At 36.5% G+C, this 19079-nt stretch overlaps 1 protein-coding gene across 1 annotated transcript in view; it reads left to right on the top strand.

Annotated features, from left to right (window-relative positions):
* Nucleotides 1-19079, top strand: part of RAB18 (RAB18, member RAS oncogene family) — a 46705-nt gene that overhangs the window by 16536 nt on the left and 11090 nt on the right. Inside the window, exons 3-4 of the mRNA XM_055334526.1 lie at nt 12963-13024; nt 17893-17965. Coding sequence (XP_055190501.1) covers nt 12963-13024; nt 17893-17965 — 135 coding nt within the window. The remainder of the gene's footprint in view (nt 1-12962; nt 13025-17892; nt 17966-19079) is intronic.

Below are 19079 nucleotides of genomic sequence, written 5' to 3'. Positions count from 1 at the left end.
GACAGGAAAGCCCAGCCCTGGAGAAGCAGGAACTTTAAAAATCCGACCGATTCTTCCTGAACAGAAAAGCGCTTAGCAGGGAAACTGGGCCGAGCCATAGGAGGGGCAGTGGGGCCTCCAGGTTCCCAGGGTCACTAATAGGGGAGGTGCACCCGAGGGAGAGCGCCACACACACTGTGGGCCAAGCTCAGTAAAGGGCTGGAGTGCGTGGCCAGCGGGGCCTCGGGAGGAAGCTCAGCCAGCAGCTCCGGGCAGAGGGTGCTGCGCCCTGCTGCTTTTGAGAGCCATGGCCCCAACAGTGCGATTCCAGCAACATGGATCCCAGGGCGCCGGGGGACACAGCCCAGGATCCTGTGCTCCTCCCGGGACAAGCAGAGGCAGGGAGGACACAGGACAGCAAGGATTGTCCTGCCCCTGGGTGCCCCCAAGCTGTACAGATCAGCGTCCCCGCCCTGGGAACATCCAGGCCCCTGTGGACTGGGAGCTGCAGTAGTTACTGTGGGAGCTGACTCCAGAGCTAGAAGGCAGGCTGCCGCCAGTCTTGTCCTCTTGGTGTCACCCTGTGCTTGGGACAGAGCGCGCCGTCAGGGAACAGGGGCCTCAAAGGATGAACAGCTCCCAAAGGCCATGCACCTGGCAGGGGGCGGGCCGCTCCCCCAGGTGCACACACCTGAGAATCAGCACAGCCCACCCCTCCCATAAAAGACCAGCTGGAAGGACAGGAGAGAGGAAGTTCTTGACCAAGCAGCGCTGGAAAGCTCCAGGGGAAGTCGAGGGATTTACAGTATATAGAACCAGAGGATATCCCTCCTAGGTTTTTTTATTTGTTTGGTTTTTGTTTTTTCTTTTTATTCTTCCTTTTTTCAGTACAACTCGTTTTTAGCCACTCTATGCTGAGCAAAATGACTAGAAAGAAGAACTCACTACAAAAGAAAGAATCAGAAACAGTATTCTCTCCCACAGAGGTACAGAATTTGGATTACAATTCGATGTCGAAAGCCAGTTCAGAAGCACAATTAGCTACTGGTGGCTCTGGAAAAAAGCATAAAGGATTCAAGAGACTTCATGACTGTAGAATTTAGATCTACTCAGGATGAAATTAAAAATCAATTAAATGAGATGCAATCCAAACTGGAGGTCCTAAGGACGAGGGTTAATGAGGTAAAAGAAAGGGTGAGTGGCATAGAAGACAAGTTGATGGCAGGAAGGAAGCTGAGGAAAAAAGTAAAACAAAAGACCATGAGGAAAGGTTAAGAGAAAAAAATGACAGCCTCAGAAGGAAAAAAATCTACATTTAACTGGGGTTCCAGAGGGCGCCGAAAGGGACAGAGGACCAGAAAGCATATCTGAACAAATCATAGCTGAGAACACCCCTAACTTGGGGAGGGAAATAGACATTCAGATCCAGGAGATAGAGAGATTCCCCCCCTCAAATCAATAAAAACCGTTCAAAATCTCAACATTTAATAGTGAAACTTGCAAATTCCAAAGATAAAGAGAAAATCCTTAAAGCAGCAAGAGACAAGAGATCCCTAAATTATATGAAGAGAAATACTAGGTTAGCAGCAGACCTCTCCACAGAGACCTGGCAGGCTAAGAAAGGCTGGCAGGATATATTCAGGGTCCTAAATGAGAAGAACCTGCAGCCAAGAATACTCTATCCAGCAAGGCTGTCATTCAGAATAGAAGGAGAGATAAAGAGCTTCCAAGAGAGGCAGAAGCTGAAAGAATATGTGACCACCAAACCAGCTCTGCAAGAAATATGAAGGGGGACTCTGTAAAAGAAAGAGGAAGCCCAAAGAAACACTCCACAGAAACAGGGATTGAATAGGTTTCATGATGACCCTAAATTCATATCTTTCAGTAGTAACTCTGAATGTGAATGGGCTTAATGATCCCATCAAAAGGCGCAGGGTGTCAGACTGGATAAAAAAGCAAGACCCATCTATTTGGTGTCTACAAGAGATTCATTCTGACCTAAGGACACCTACAGCCTGAAAATAAAAGGCTGGAGAACCATTTACCATTCAAATGGCCCTCAAAAGAAAGCAGGGGTAGCTATCCTCATAGCAGATAAATTAAAGTTTATTCCAAAGATTATAGTAAGAGATGAAGAGGGACACGATATCATACTTAAAAGATCTATCCAACAAGAGGACCTAACAATCCTGAATATTTATGCCCCTAATGTGGGAGCTGCCAAGTATATCAATTAATAATCAAAGTAAAGACATACTTCAATAATAATACACTTATACTGGGAGACTTCAAGACGGCGCTTCTGTAAATGACATATTTTCTAAGCACATCTCCAAAGAAACAAGAGCTTTAAATGATACACTGGACCAGATGGATTTCACAGATATTTACAGAACTTTTCATCCAAACACAGCTGAATACACATTCTTCTCAAGTGCACATGGAACTTTCTCCAGAATAGATCACATACTGGGTGACAAATCAGGTCTTATTTGATACCAAAAGATTGTGATTGTCCCCTGCTTATTTTTAGACCATAATGCTTTGAAACTTGAACTCAATCACAGGAGGAAATTTGGAAGAATTCAAACAGGTGGAGGTTAAGGACCATCCTGCTAATCGATGAAAGGGTCAACCAGGAAATTAGAGAATAATTAAAAGATCCATGGAAACTAATGAGAATGAAAATACAGCTGTTCAAAATCTTTGGGATACAGCAAAAGCAGTCCTGAGAGGGAAATACAGTGCAATTCAAACATCCCTCAAAAAAATTGGAAAAAAACCCTCAAATACACAAGCTAACCTTGCACCTAAAGGAACCGGAGAAAGAACAGCAAATAAAACCTACACCGAGCAGAAGAAAGTTAATAAAGATTCGAACAGAACTCAATGAAATATAGAGAGCAAAAGAACTGTAGAACAGATCAACAAAACCAGGAGTTGGTTCTTTGAAAGAATTAATAAGATTGATAAACAATTAGCAGCCTTATTAAAAACAAAGAGAAAAGACTCAAATTAATTAAATCACAAATGAAAAAGGAGAGATCACCACCAATACCAAGGAAATACAAATGATTTTAAAAACATATTATGAGCAGGTATATGCCAATAAATTAGGCAATCTAGAAGAAATGGATGTATTTCTGGAAAACCACAAACTACCAAAACTGGAACAGGAAGAAATAGGAAACCTGAACAGGCCATTAACCAGAGAGGGAATTGAAGCAGTCATCAAAGCCCTCCCAAGATACAAAAGTCCAGGGCCAGATGGCTTCCCAAGGGAATTCTATCAAACGTTTAAAGAAGAAACCATACCTATTCTTCTAAAGCTGTTCCAAAAGAAAGGGATGGAATACTTCCAAACTTGTTCTATGAGGCCAGCATCACCTTAATTCCAAAACGAGAGAGGGGCTCCACCAAAAAGGAGAATGATAGACCAATATTCCTGATGAACACAAATGCAAAAATTCTCAACAAGATACTAGCCAATAGGATCCAATCGTACATTAAGAAGATGATTCACCATGACCAAGTGGGATTTATCCCTGGGATGTAAGGCTGGTTCAACACTCATAAAGCAATCAATGTGATAGATCATATCAACAAGAGAAAAAAACAAGAACCATACGATCCTCTCAGTAGATGCAGAGAAAGTATTTGACAAAATGCAGCATCCATTCCTGATCAAAACTCTTCAGAGTGTAGAGATAGAGGGAACATTCCTCAGCATCTTAAAAGCCATCTACAAAAAGCCCACAGCAAGTATCATTCTCAATGGGTCAACACTGAGAGCCTTTCCCCTAAGATCAGGAACAAGACAGGGATGTCCACTCTCACCACTGCTCTTCAACATAGTACTAGAAGTCCTAGCCTCAGCAATCAGGCAACAAAAAGAAATAAAAGGCATTCAAATTGGCAAAGAAGAAGTCAAACTCTCCCTCTTTGCAGATGACATGATACTGTACATAGAAAACTGAAAAGCCTCCACCCCAAGATTGCTAGAACTCATACAGCAATTTGGCAATGTGGCAGGATACAAAATCAACGCCCAGAAATCAGTGACATTTCTATACACTAACAATGAGACTGAAGAAAGAGAAATTAAGGAGTCAGTCCAATTTACAATTGCACCCAAAAGCATAAGATACCTAGGAATAAACCTAGCCAAAGGGGTAAAAGATCTATACCCTATAAACTACAGAACACTTCTGAAAGAAATTGAGGAAGCCACAAAATGATGGAAAAATATCCCATGCTCATGGATTGGAAGAATTAATATTGTGAAATATTAATTTACACATCTAATGCAATCTCTATAAAAATACCATAGACTTTCTTCAGCGAGTTGGAACAAATCATCTGAAGATTTGTGTGGAATCAGAAAAGACCCCGAATAGCTAGGGGAATATTGAAGAAGAAAACCAGAGCCGGGGGTATAACAATGCTGGATTTCAGGTTGTACTACAAAGCTGTGGTCATCAAGACAGTGTGGTACTGGCACAAAAAGAGACACATAGATCAATGGAACAGAATAGAGAATCCAGAAATGGGCCCTTAACTTTATGGTCAAGTAATATTCGACAAAGCAGGAAAGACTATCCGCGGGAAAAAGGACAGTCTCTTCAATAAATGGTGCGGGACAATTGGACAGCCACATGCAGAAGAATGAAACTGGACCATTCTCTTACACCACACACAAAGATAAACTCAAAATGGATGAGAGATCTAAATGTCGGACAGGAATCCATCAAAATCCTAGAGAACACAGGCAACACCCTTTTTGAACTTGGCCACAGCAACTTCTTGCAAGATACATCTATGAAGGCAAGGGAAACAAGCAAAAATGAATTATTGGGACTTCATCAAGATAAAAAGCTTCTGCATAGCCAAAGAAACAGTCAACAAAACTAAAAGACAACCTACAGAATTGGAGAAGATATTTGCAAATGACTTATCAGATAAAGGGCTAGTATCCAAGATTTATAAGGAACTTAGTAAACTCAACAGCAAAGAAACAAACAATCCAATCATGAAATGGGCAAAAGACATGAACAGAAATTTCACAGAGGAAGATACAGACATGGCCAACAAGCACATGAGAAAATGCTCTGCATCACTGGCCATCAGGGAAATACAAATCAAAACCACAGTGAAATACTACCTCACAGCAGTGAGAAAAGTGTAAATTAACAAGACAGGAAACAACAAATGTTGGAGAGGATGTGGAGAACGGGGAACACTCTTGCACTGTTGCTGGGAATGTGAACTGGTACAGCCACTCTGGAAAACAGTGTGGAGGTTCCTCAAAGAGTTAAAAAGGTACTGCCGTATAACCCAGCAATTGCACTGCTGGCGATTTACCCCAAAGATACGGATGTAGTGAAAAGGCAGGACAACTGCACCCCAATGTTTATAGCAGCAATGTCCAACAATAGCCAAACTGTGGAAGGAGCCTCCGTGTCCCTTGAAAGATGAATGGATAAAAATGATGTGATTTACGTATACAATGGAATTTTACTTAGCCTTTAGAAATTACCAATACCCAGTATTTGCTTCAACATGAATGGAACTGGAGGGTATTATGCTGAGTGAAGTAAGTAGGTTGGAGAAGGACAAACATTATATGGTCTTACTCATTTGTGGAATATAAAAAATAGTGAAAGGGAATAAAGGGGAAAGGAGAGAAAATGAGTGGGAAATATAAGTGAGGGTTACAGAACATGAGAGACTCCTAACTCTTGGAAATGAACAAGGGGTGGTGGGAAAGCAGGTGGGTGGGGGGTTGCAGTGACTGGGTGACGGGCACTTAGGGGGGCACTTGACAGGATGAGCACTGGGTGTTATACTATATGTTGGCAAAGTGAACGCCAGTAGAAAAATATACAGTAAAGAAAGGTAGGATTTTCTACTTATAAGATTATGTCCTCTGTGAACAGAAATAATTTTGCTTCTTCCTTTCCAGTATGGATGCCTTATTTCCTTTTCTGCACTAATTGCTGTGGCTAGAACTTCCAATACTCTGTAAAATAGAAGCGAGAGTAGATGTATTTGTCTTGTTCTGATCTTTGGGGTAAAGCTCTCAGTCCTTCACCAGTGAGTATAATGTTAGTTATGAGTTTTATATAGCCCTTATCTAAATGTTAGGGAATTTTTATTTCTGTTTCTAGTTTGCTAAGTTTTTTTTTTTTTATCATAAAAGGATGTTGAGTTTTGTCAAATCCTTTTTCTGCATGAATTGAGATAATCGTGTGTTTCCCTCTTCATTCTTTTAATTTAATATATTATTTTGTTTGATTTGCTCATATTCCTTCAATCTTGTATTACAGAGATAAAACTTTATCATGATGTGTAATCCTTTTAATAGGCTAACGAATTAAATTTGATAGTATTTTGCTGAGGGGTTTTGCATCATCAGTATTCCTCTCGGTTATTGGTCTGTAGTTTATTATATTATAGCATTTTTGTCGGCTTTGGTAGGTATCAATAATGCTAGCTTCAAAGGAACACTTGGAAGTGTTCCTTTCTCTTCAGGTTTTTTGAAAAATGAGGATTGGTGTCACCTCTTTGAACGTTTGGTGGAATTTATCAGTGAAGTCATCTAGTCCTGAGCTTTTCTTTGTTGGGACTTTTTGACTACTTATGGGTCTCTTCAGATTTTCTTTTTCTTGGTAAGTTGATTTTGTCATTTGTATGTTTTCAGGAATTTGTTCATGTAGGTTATCCAACTTGTTGGTGTATAATTGTCCATAGTATTCTCTTATAATATTTTTCTTCTGTAAAGTTAGTAGTAATGTCCCTCACTTTCATATCTGAGTTTTGTAATTGGAATCTTCTCTGTTTTCCTTAGTCCAGTTAAAAACTTGTTAGTTTTATTGATCTTTAACAATAAGAATGACAATAAAAACCCAGCCCTTTGTCATGGATTTCTCTATTGTGTATCTGTTCCCTTTATCTTTTATCTTTGTTTTGATTTTCATTATTTCCTTCCTTCTGTAGCACTTAGTTTCCTCTTCTAGGTTATTGATTAGGTTACTGATTTGCGATATTTCTTCTCTTAGAATATATGTGTTTCTAGCTATAAATTTTCCTCTTAGTACTGCTTTTGCTACATCTCAAATTTTGGTATGTTGTGTTTTCATTTGTCTCGAAATATTCTCTCATTTTTCTTAAGATTTTTTCTTTGATGTATTAGTTATTTTTTAAAAGGGTATTTTTAAATTTGCACATTTTTGTGAATTTTCCAGTTTTCTTTCTATTACCAATTTTTAGTTTCATTCCATTGTGATAAAAAATATTTCATCAATTTTAGTCTCTTAAAATTTATTAATACTTTTGTTGTATACAATATATGGTCTGTCCTGGAGAATGTTTCTTATGCACTTGAGAAAACTTTATTCTAATGTTATTGGGTAGAATGTTCTATTGGGTCTTACTGGTATTGTTCAATGTTCTGTTTCTGTGTGATCTTCTGTCTGGTTCTATCCATTATTGAAAGTGGTATATTAAAATCTCTAATAGTCTATTTCTCCCTTCAGTTATGTGAATGTTTACTTCACATATATTGGGAACTTTGCTCTGGTGAATATGTTTATAATTGTTACATCTTGATGAATTGACCTTTTTATCTCAATATATTTTGTCCTTTCTCTTTTGTAATAGTTTTTAACTTAGTCTACTTTGTCTGATATTAGTATAGCCACTCCTATTTTTTCTTGGTTACTGTTTGCGTGGAATATTTTTATCTATCCTTTTACTTTAAACTTTTATGTGTCTGTAGCTTGAAAATGAGTGTCTTATAGACAGCATATGGTTGGCTCTTTTGTATATATTTATTTATATATTTATGTATTTATATATATTCTGTTAGTCTCTGCCTTTAATGTAATTACTGATAAGGAAGGATTTATTACTGACATTTTGCTGTTTTTCTTTGTGTCTTACAGAGTTTTTGTCCCTTATTCCTCTATTGCTGCCACCTTTTAGGTTTAGTTAATTTTTTATAGTGATGTTTTGATTTCCTTTTGTTTACATTCCTTAGGTATTTTGTTCGTGATGTATTTCTTTTTGAGTAAATTCAGGTAGTTTTTAATCTTTGAAGGAAATTGACATTTCATCTGAATTGTCAGTTTTTTTGGGGGGGCATGAACTTTGTAACATTCCCTCTAAAATCTGTAATGATGTGATCTTTCTCATTCTTTATAATGGTAATTTTTGTGTTTGTTTCTCCTGATCACTTAGGCTAGAATTTATCTGTTTATTGATTTTTTTTCCCTCATAGAACCAGCTTTTTTGTTTCATTGATTTTTTTTAATGGTTTTGCAGTTTTCATTTTATCAGTGTCTGCTTTGAACTTCATTATTTCTGTTCTTCTGCCTGATTTCTATTTTTTTGCTTTTTAAATTGTCTTAATTTGGAAGCTCAGGTCATTGATGTGAAATGATCTTTTTCTAATATGGTCACTTAGCTCTATAAATTTTCCTGTAAGTATTGCTTTAGTGACGTCCCACAAATTTTGATAAATGTTTTTCTTTTTTTTTTTTTAATGTTTTTCTTTTCATTCAAAATACTAGTTTGAAAAACTTCCTAATTTCCCTTTGAGCAATTTGTTATTGTGACCCTTAGTATAGTTTTCTTCATGTTTCTGTGCTTAGGGTTCATTGAGCTTTTTTGATCAATAAGTTTTACATTTTATTAATTGTGAAAAATTTGAGGCCATTATTTTTTTAGATCTATCTTTTGACCTTCTTTCCACCTTCTTTTTGTCCACTATCATTGCTTGCCGATTAGACTACTTGGAATTGCCTCATATCATGGATGCCTTCTCATTTTCTTTGATTTTTTTTTCTCTTAACTTTTGGGTAGTTTCTGTTGCTGTCATCATATTCACTTATGTTTTCTTATACAGTATCTAATTTTTGTTACTCTCATCCCATGTATTTTACATCTCAGACATTGTCATTTCATCTCTTGAGTTTGATTTGTGTCTTTTTAGTCTCTCATGTCTACTTAACTTTTTCAACATGTGCTATATAGTTAAAATAGTTTTTAATTTGCTAATTCTAACATGTTTGTTAGTTCTCAGTTTCTGTTGATTGCTTTTTCTCCTTTTGACATGGCAGGTGATTCCATTGATATGTTCTAGTTTTTCACTGACAAATAGCTCTTTATGATATAGTTGATAATATTTTTGGTAAACTTTCATGTTTCATTTACTGCCTGTCTTAAAGGCTTTATTGACTATGATGTCTAGTTTTAAGTAAAATAACCTTCATAAAATGTGCCTAAAAAAAGATTATTTTAAAAAAAGTGAATTAAAAATCATTTTAAAAGTGCAAGCCCAAATGAATGACAAGAAAAAAAGCCAAAATGGCCATTCAGTGGATATTGTGATTTATAATAAAAAATATATATTTCGTTCATGGCACAGACCTTTTAACCCTTTGATTTTCTTACCTGATCAAAGAGATGTCTTTTGTTTTTCATAACTATCCCCTTTCAACCACACCGGAGTTTTAGTCCTGTGACTTCTGGAAAGCCTCTAAAGGTGGAGACTCTTGCCTGAGGAACCAACCATGTGATTGGATGATTGGGATTTTCAATCCTACTCTTTCCTCCCCTGCCTCAGGGGAGGGAAGAGGGATGAGGGACAGGAGATTTTGTACAGTTTCCAAAGGCCAATGATTTAATCAGTCATGCCTAAATAATGAAACCTTTGTAAAAATGCTGTTTATGGGTTCTGAGAGTTCTTTTTTTGGCAAACACCTGAAAGTTCTGGGGAGATGGCATACTTGGAGGGGACATGGGAGCTGCGTGCCCCTTCCTTATACTTTTCCTTATTTATCTCCTCCATCTGGCTGTTCCTGGGGTATATCCTTTTAGAATAAAATGATACTCTAGTAACTGTTTTTCTGAGTTCTGTGAGCCACAATTTGATTTAATCAAGGGTGAGGATTATGAGAACCTTTTGGTTAATAGCCAGGTGGTTGGAAGCACGGGTAACAATCTGGATTTGGGGGGCAGCCAAGGTGGCTCAGTGGTTGAGCGTCTGCCTTTGTTTCAGGGCGTGAACCTGGAGACCCAGGATCGAGTCCCACATCGGGCTTCCTGCATGGGGCCTGCTTCTCACTCACCTGTGTCTCTCTCTGCCTCACCTGTGTCTCTCTCTCTGCCTTACCTGTGTCCCACTCTGAGTGCAGCAGTCTCATAGGACTTATTCTTGCCTAGCCTTTACCCCGTAGAATCTGACTTTATCAGACTGAATTGAGTTGTAGGACACTGATGTACCTGGAGAGTCAGAGAATTTCTTAGGAAAAACCCTCACAGTATTTGGTCACAGAAGTGTTCAGTATTGTAGGAGAGTAGAGGAAATACACAGAAATTTTTTTTTTTCTTAGATGTTCAGCTGTTATGAGCTCCTTGTCATTCACCTGAGGAGATTCAAAAGATAGTTTAATCAAATCTAGTAAGAAGTTGGCAAAATCAGATTAAAAAGATTCCCACTGTGGCCACCAATAAAAACAAATTATGGGCCACTTGCAAAACAGAAGAACCAGACTTGGTGAAGAAGCAGTTTAAGCATATGAAAGCTACAGAGCTTAGCGTCTGCCTAGGACACCAAAGAAAGATGAAATTGGGGACTTGCAGGGTCTGGTTCCAGATGGGGCACCCTTTCAGGCTACCTGTGTGTACTGACTTTGAAGGTAGGACTCCACTGAGCATTGTTTTCTGGGGAGGGTATCTAACTTTCAGGTCTAATATCTCAGAAGAGTAACTTGGAGAAGATTATCAACATGTAAATGATACATATGATAGAGGCCATCGTTAGACTGTCAAGAAACATATGAAAGACAGGCAATTGTAAAAGAGGGAGGAGATTTGGAGAGAAGTAAACATAAACATTTTGGGAACAGTGAGTTTCTTTTCTTGGGTGGACTAATTAGCTCATAGCTAGCAAAAAGCCAGTCTAGTCTGCCCGTGAGCATGTCATCTGGAGTAAATAGGGAAAAAATTTTCTTTATTCTCTGAAAAACTTTGAGAATTTAACTGTAGAGTGTGTATGATGGGTTATCTCTGTAATGTCTTCCAGTGGCCTTAATTTTGTACCTGTACCAAGTCAGAACCATTTCCCTCATCCAAATTTTCTCAGGCTTTGTTTTGTCTTTAAAGCATTATGAATGATGGGACACCTGGGTGGCTCAGCAGTTGAGAGTCTGCCTTCAGCTCAGGGCATGATCCTGGAGTCCTGGGATCAAGTTCCCCATTGGGCTCCCTGTGAGGAGCCTGCTTTTCCCTCTGCCTGTGTCTCTGCCTCTCTTTCTGTGTCTCTCATGAATAAATAAAATCTTTTTTTTTAAAAAAAACGCATTATAAATGACATATAAGTAATTTCATATTTTTTATATAAATGGTACGGCATATTTCTTTAGACCTGGTGAATACAAGATTATTTAATATGACATTTTTTGTTTAGGTGCAAAAAAACTTTACACTTAGGTTTTCCTTGGACTATGTTCTTGACACTGTCATTTAACAATAATTGCCCATGATTCTAGGTGCGGCTTTATCAGCTCCTTTATCATCCTAGTCAAAACACCAAATTTTTTTTTTCTTAAATCTTTGGCATGCAGAGAGACTTGGTATAATGCACATTTTGAAATGCATTTTTATTACCTAATTTGTGTTGGTAGTGGATCACCAGAAATCATCCAAGATTTACTAATATATTTTCATATTGGTGACAGGTGTTCTTGTAAGTGTTTAGTATATGAGGGTGCTGTTCATCTTAGTTGTGGATGTTCTGAATCAATCATGACAAGCTAATAAGATCTTTTGAAAGTTTCTTTCCAAATTTCTTGAGCTAATGCTTTCCCTCTAGCCAGTGGGGTAGACTGCACATTAATTTTGATACTCTTTAAAGACATGTGGACATCTGTTCATTTAAGCCAGATGACATGTGTCAACTCCTCTTCCTGAAAAGGGAGAGGTTGATTTTTTTTGTGGGGGGGAGGGCCATACTATATAGTAGAACCTTAAGTGTCGTCTTATGAAGCTCTTCTCTTTACATAAATTAGTACTTATAGCTGTTTTTTAAAAGATTTATTTATTTATTTATTTATTTATTTATTTATTTATTCATTCATTCATTCATTCATTCATTCATTCATAAGAGACAGAGAGAGGCAGAGACACACCTGCAGAGGGGAGGCAAGCTCCTGTGGTGAGCCTGATGTGGGACTCCATCCTAGGACCCCAGGATCACTACCTGAGCCAAAGGCAGACACTCAACCACTGAGCCACCCAGGTGCCCCAGTACTTACAGAAGGTTTTCGTAGCACTTTGAGCATTTCACTTATGAAGATTCTTAGAGATTTGGCACAGGTGTTTTTGGGTGTAAGTTCTCCTTTTGCAACTGTGCAGTAGCAAGGGATCATTGATAAAGTTACATAGGTAAATACTGTTTTTTAGGATGAAGACCATTCATAAGACAAGGAGTAAGTGGCCCTTTTATGTTTTTACTAAGCTGCTAACAGTCAGAATTTGAGTTAGGGAATTGGCTGGTATGGACAGCACTCTTGATAATGGAATATAGATACAGTTGGAACTCTTAAGAAAATTACCCTTATCTGGAGTCAGCCATAGAGTCTTTACATTAGCACTGTGAATTCCATCCAGCACTTGGCTTTTAACATGCATTGTTAATCACCTTACATTGAAGTTTATTTTCTCATTAAACTTTTTATTTTTTTCAAGGGAGTACAGGTAGGTGAGTGAATTCTGCAAGCATTTGGTTTTTATTTATCCTGACTAAATCCTAAGCTGCTGAACTTTTTTTTTTTTAATTTTCACATCTATAACTCCAAGAATTTGGGGTGTGAACTTGGTATTTGATAAAGTGGCTTTTCTGTTTTCTCGTTTTCTTGATAACTGATTTTATATTATTTTACTGGAATTCTTACCAAAATTTTCTTTTTTTTTTTTTTAAGGTGTTGACTTTAAGGTGAAAACGATTTCAGTGGATGGAAATAAGGCTAAACTTGCAATTTGGGTAAGAGTTTTAAAAATGTACTTTGTACAAATATTCAACTTGTATTTTTTAAAGAAGCAGAGATGTGTAGAGTTCTAGAGATAAACAATTTGTATTAAATAACTTTTGGATAACTTACTATTAAGGGATAAACAATAAATGGTTATACCTTAAAATTAGGTAATTAGGCAGAGACTTGTTTTACTTAAAAATTTAAAATATATAATCCCTTGAGAATATTTAAAAGCAGAATAAGGTACAGAAAAATAGTCTTGTTTGCCAGAGAGAATTACTATTATTGAATATGTTTCTTTAAAGTCTTAAAAAGACAATGTATACTCACTCAGTTGTGGATGAGAAGGAGATGAAGTAATGCTCAGGAAAAACAGTATTTTTTATGTTTGTAAGTATAAATATTTATGAAATTTGAGTTTACCAATTTTGGATTTATTTTTTAATGCCTATGCCCAGTCTTTACCTACTGTCTTCATTTGCCTGTGAACCCAAACAGTCTGATACACCTTGCTTTCCTAACTAGACCTTTTCTTGATAGTGCTGATTGAAAAAGGTAGCATTAAATGTCAAAAACATCCAAAATGGTCAGTGTCTGTCTGTCTACTTGTCTCTCCCTCACTCCTGTCTATGTATCTGTCTACCTCTCTCTATCTAAATGATTGCTAATATTTTAAAAATATTACATAAATAATTTATAAAAATATGCTCATATATATCTGATTCCCATATATACTGTGATAATATATAAATATGTTTTTATTACATGTGATAATATTAGAACTGGTCAGCAGTCTTCACCTTGAGATGTACTTAAACATAGTGATTAAATAGTAAATCAGTTACAGTTTGAAACAGAAGTGTTTATTAATTATATCATATGATTCATCTTCCTGGCATTCTCTGAATGGCATATTATTTCTAACACACGTTTTATCCCAAATGACAAGTAATTGTGTGTTTCTAACATACAATACATGATTGGTATCCTATTTGCTCCCTCCCTGAAATATAATTATGGTATCAATAAGAATAGTAATGTCTAACAAAACAATTTGAAAAATGTTGGACTAGGTAATAATGAAATATATTGAACAGTTTAACAATGCTGGCTTCTTTCTGTACAAAAGTGGGGCCTGATTTTCCATGTACTTTTCATGGTTGAATTAATCACTTCTTTCTGTCTTTGCTACTGTTTTGTGAGATATGCATATTAGAATAGGATCTAAGGCTTGATGGTTTCCATGAGATCTTTCTTTTATGCAAGAGTTTTTTTTTTATTTATTTTTTAGTTCCTGTTAATAAAAAGGTTGGTAGGTATTATTGAAGTGATATCTTTATCATAGGACTATAAATATTTTTTAAATAAAAGGCTCAGTCTCATGACCCTGAGATCATGACCTGAGCTGAAATAAAGAGTCAAGATGGTTAGCTAAGCCACCCAAACACCCCAAATGTTAATGTTCTGGTGTTTTTGTTGTTGTTGTTGTTGTTTTTGTGTGTGTGTGTAATACTAACTTACATGCTTCGAATATTTTTTCTGGTTTGTCATTTGCCTTCCAATCTTGTATAGGATGAATGAATGTGTGTATAGATGGTATGGGGAGCTATGTTCTTGCCATACCAAGGTTTTAGTATTTATGTGGTCAGACCAGTTATTTTTCTTCATGAATTTAGGTATCATGTTGTATTGAGGAAGGCCTCCTCCTCACTCATTAAGAGAAATACACAAATCCATTGTTTCCTCTAATTCTTCTGTAGTTTTATTTATATACATAAGATCAGTTCCTTTCCTACTTGGACACTCCTCCTAGGATCAAATAGAATAATCACTGATCTTAAAAACACCTCTAGGGCTGTTTTTCTCAAAATCCTACCCTTATTTCCACTCCCACATTCTAATATTTAGCCTTTTCAGATACTTCCTAGCCCTTTATCCATTTCTTTTTTTTTTTAAGAGTTTATTTGAGAGAGAGCAAGAGAGAGCATAAGTGAGAGGAGATGCAGATGGAGAGGAAGAGGCAGACTCCCCGCTGAGCACAGAACCTGACATCGGGCTCCATCCCAGGACCCTGGGATCATGACCTGAGCTGAAATCAAGAGTTGAACCCTCAACTGACTGGGCTACCCAGGAGCAGTTCTGATTTTTATGTTGTTTCATCAGGGTAGTTACTGAAGCTGATCTCAGTGAAGATGAAGGGGAACAAAATTCATATTCAAATACTTTCTGCTATTCTAGAAATTAATTTACTACAGTGTGAATACGGGTTTTGTTATGCAAACAGAATTTTTCTGTTATAACAAAAAGTCTTTTGACTAAACTATTTCTGCTTGGTCCTTGCCCTAACCTATATCAAATTATCCAAATTATAATCTGCTTTAGATAGCAAGTGCACTGCACTTTATGGACCTTAAATTTATATTATTGTTTTTGAAAAGTTGAGCCAGTATGCAGATAGAATAATTTTAAATATCAGAGGTTTCTTAAGAAATTTTGAAGCTGGGATCCTTGGGTTTCAGCAGTTTAGCGCCTGCCTTCGACCCAGGGTGTGATCCTGGAGCCCTGGGATCGAGTTCCGCATCAGGCTCCCTGCATGGAGCCTGCTCCTCCCTCTGCCTGTGTCTCTGCCTCTCTCTCTCTCTCTCTCTCTGTCTCTCATGAATAAGTAAATAACATCTTGAAAAAAAATTTTTTTTTGAAGCAAAGGGAATTTTTTTAAAGAGAGAAATCATTTTATCATAAATTTATCTGTTTAGAAAGTTTAGCTTTAATTTTGTTAATTTTTTCATTTCAACATGGCAAGGTTGGGGGCAGTTTCTGTAGTGGTGACAATCTGGAAGCAAGAATATTCTGCATTTATTATGTAAGCTTATCTGAGGAAGAGTAGTAGATGTGCAAAGTGGTTTACTTTGAAAGTTATTTTCCTGTTAAGTTTCTCTTCTGGGGCTGTAAATTACTCATATACTCTCTACTTATAGCTCTTCATATTAGAGCAGTCTCTATTTTGGCCAGGGAAAGAAAGTAGGTAAGTAGGAAAGTAGGTAGCCGGAGCCCGTCACTGCTAGTTTAAAATTCCTCTCCAATCTTTTAAACCTCTGAGAGGTTCTTAACATGTTACATATTTGAAGGAGCCTCTGCTTGCCACATAGCTAAACTCGAATTTATGACCATGGGATGGGCAGCTAAGTTGATGTTTGACATACGTCTTCACTCTTCTTTAGGTTATTTTATATTAGCAGACTGGAAACTTTCTAAGTCCAGATAGTAAATATTTAGTCTAATCCGAAGGCCGGCCATGTGGCAGTGCATAAGCTAGTGGGCCTGGCTGTATTCCAGTAAAATTTTATTTAACAAAACAGGTAGTGGGCTGAGGGAGCCATTTGTCAACTGCTGCTTTGCATAATATTAGGTACCTTGAAGCCACAGTCCAAGGATGTTAGAAAAAAGACAGAAGGAACCAGACCCAGAAGTACAGACTGACTTTCTTCTTCTTTCTTTCTTTCTTTCTTTCTTCTTTCTTTCTTTTCTTCTTCTTTCTTCCTTTCTTCCTTTCTCTTTTCCTTTCTTCCTTTCTTCCTTCTTCTTTCTTCTTTCTTCCTTTCTTCCTTTCTTCCTTTCTTCTTTCTTCCTTTCCTTCTTCCTTTCTTCTTTCTTCCTTCTCCTTTCTTCCTTTCTTCTTTCTTCTTCTTTCTTTCTTTCTTTCTTTCTTTCTTTCTTTCTTTCTTTCTTCTTCTTCTTTCTTCCTTTCTTCCTTTCTCCTTCTTCCTTTCTTCTTTCTTCTTTTTTTTCTAAGAAAAGTTGAACAACTATCCTGTGGCAAGAATTGCTCTGGGCACAAGGCTTAAACCCATGATTAAGCAGATGAAGTCTTTTTTTTACGAAACTTGCACTTCCTAGCTGGTGTACATCTTCTGTTCGTCTCTCCCAGTAGGAGTCAGAAACATGTGATAGCAAGTGGTTTGGTTTTATGCATTTTCCTAAAAGAAGATACATAGAAAATACTTTAAGAGTTCAACCTGAAAATTGCTTAACTATAGTAAGACACTCTTGTAATTCTCTTTTAAAAAAATAAGAGGTTCTCAACCTTGATTCTATGTTAGAATCACCTGGGAAGATTTTGAAACCTACTTTCTTACTTAGACCAATTAAATCAGAATCATTAGGGATTGGACTCAGGCATCGGAATTTTTCATTTCCCAGGAAATTTCATTGTGCTTCTAAAGTTGAGAACCATGGCTTTCAAGTAAATATTCATGTGCAATAAAAATCTTTTTTAAAAACAAAAAACCAGGATGCCTGGGTGGCTCAGCAGTTGAGTACCTGCCCCGGCTCAGGGTGTCATCCTGCGGTCTCAGGATCAAGTCCCACATCAGGCTACCTGCCTGGAGCCTGCTTCTCCCTCTGCCTACGTCTCTGCCTTTCTCTCTGTGTGTCTTTCATGAATAAATAAAAAAAATCTTTTAAAAAAATAAAATAAAAAGCCTTTGGGATGTCTGGGTGGCTCAACGCATGATCCCTGAGTCCCGGGATCGAGTCTCATACCAGGCTTCCTGCATGGAGCCTGCTTCTCTCTCTGCCTGTGTCTCTGCCTCTCTCTCTCTCTCTCTCTCTCTCATGAATAAATAAAAATATTTAAAAAATTAAAAAATCTGTTTACTTAGATGCATTTTTCTAGAGATGAGTATTAATTTTATTTTATGTAATAACACTTGTCAGTAAGAAAATACATCTAATTTAAATTTCAAGTTTTAAATCAGCTTGTGCATGGGTATTTTTAATAATGTTTGATTTTCTTTTTTTCTTTTTTTTTAATGTTTGATTTTCTACTCTTAATTTATACTTTTAAAAATTTAATAATAATGATTGTCACTTTTAGGATACTGCTGGTCAAGAAAGGTTCAGAACATTAACTCCGAGCTATTATAGAGGTGCACAGGGTGTTATATTAGGTAAGGTTTTCCTTTAAGATAATGCTTGAAAAATATTATTGTCTTATTATTACAATTTCTGATTTTCTTAATCTGTGAAGGTCAATAAATTTTTATTTTTCTTCAGGGGCATCTTTATGTAACTTGAAGTTATAGTAAGCTTGATTTTACATTAATGACTATTTAAACTTTCAAAATTTATTTTCAGTCTTTTGTCTAGCAATTAAAAGATAAAGATCAGATTAATTAACTTGGTTTAAAGGCTCATAATGATGAGGACTTAATTGAGGATTAATCTGCATGCCATTGGTCTGTCTTAAGAGTGTTAACCAGAAACTGACCTTCAGTGAGCAGTGTATTAACATTTGCTTTGTGTTTATAAAGGAAGAAGCCTACTAGTTGCTTAGTTGAATGTTTTATTGTCCTAAAAAGTATCACAAAGCACTTAACATTGTTGATTCGTAATCATACAGAATTTAAAAAACAAATGGGGATTCTTACTGTAAAGTGTTGAAAAGTACTTGCTATTAATATGCCAGAGAAACTTTTTAAAATAAATACTGATCAATTTTAGAGAGAATTGTCTTTTTGTATTATAACTTGTGAGGTTTGGGTTCATTTCATTAACAGCAACTCTTATTTTGGTTCAGCCTTTAAGTTTAGAAAACATTTTAATAAGGTTTTTATATTAATAAGCTTTTATGTTATAATGTGGTTTCATGTAAGATGAAAGTGGTAACAGGGAGATAGAATCCTATCCATTAAGTTTACATATTTTTTCTTTTTTTTTTTCATATTTTTTCAAAGTTGGAAATTCTGGTCCTTGTAAGAAACAAATTAACAGGATCATAGATGTTTAAATCCATGTAAAAAATTTGGTATTTTGCCACAGATTGAATATGAATGTTTTTTGGTCTTTGGATAAATGTTTTTTACTATTAGGAATGGGAACAACAGTTGTTTTGCTTAAATTATTTTTAATTATTGCACAGGATATAATCTCATTTCTCTAACAATGTGTGTTAAAATTGAAGAATGTATATGTATGTGTTTATTATTTTTTAATAGACTTGTTTCTTTCATCTGGGTGAGTAGATACTGATTGTTAAGCATTGAAGGCTTAGAAACATAATCA

Source organism: Nyctereutes procyonoides, unplaced genomic scaffold (assembly GCF_905146905.1).
Source record: "Nyctereutes procyonoides isolate TBG_1078 unplaced genomic scaffold, NYPRO_anot_genome, whole genome shotgun sequence".
NCBI lineage: Eukaryota > Metazoa > Chordata > Mammalia > Carnivora > Canidae > Nyctereutes > Nyctereutes procyonoides.
The sequence above is the reverse complement of the archived record's forward strand: the minus strand, read 5'-3'. Positions and strand labels throughout refer to the sequence as shown.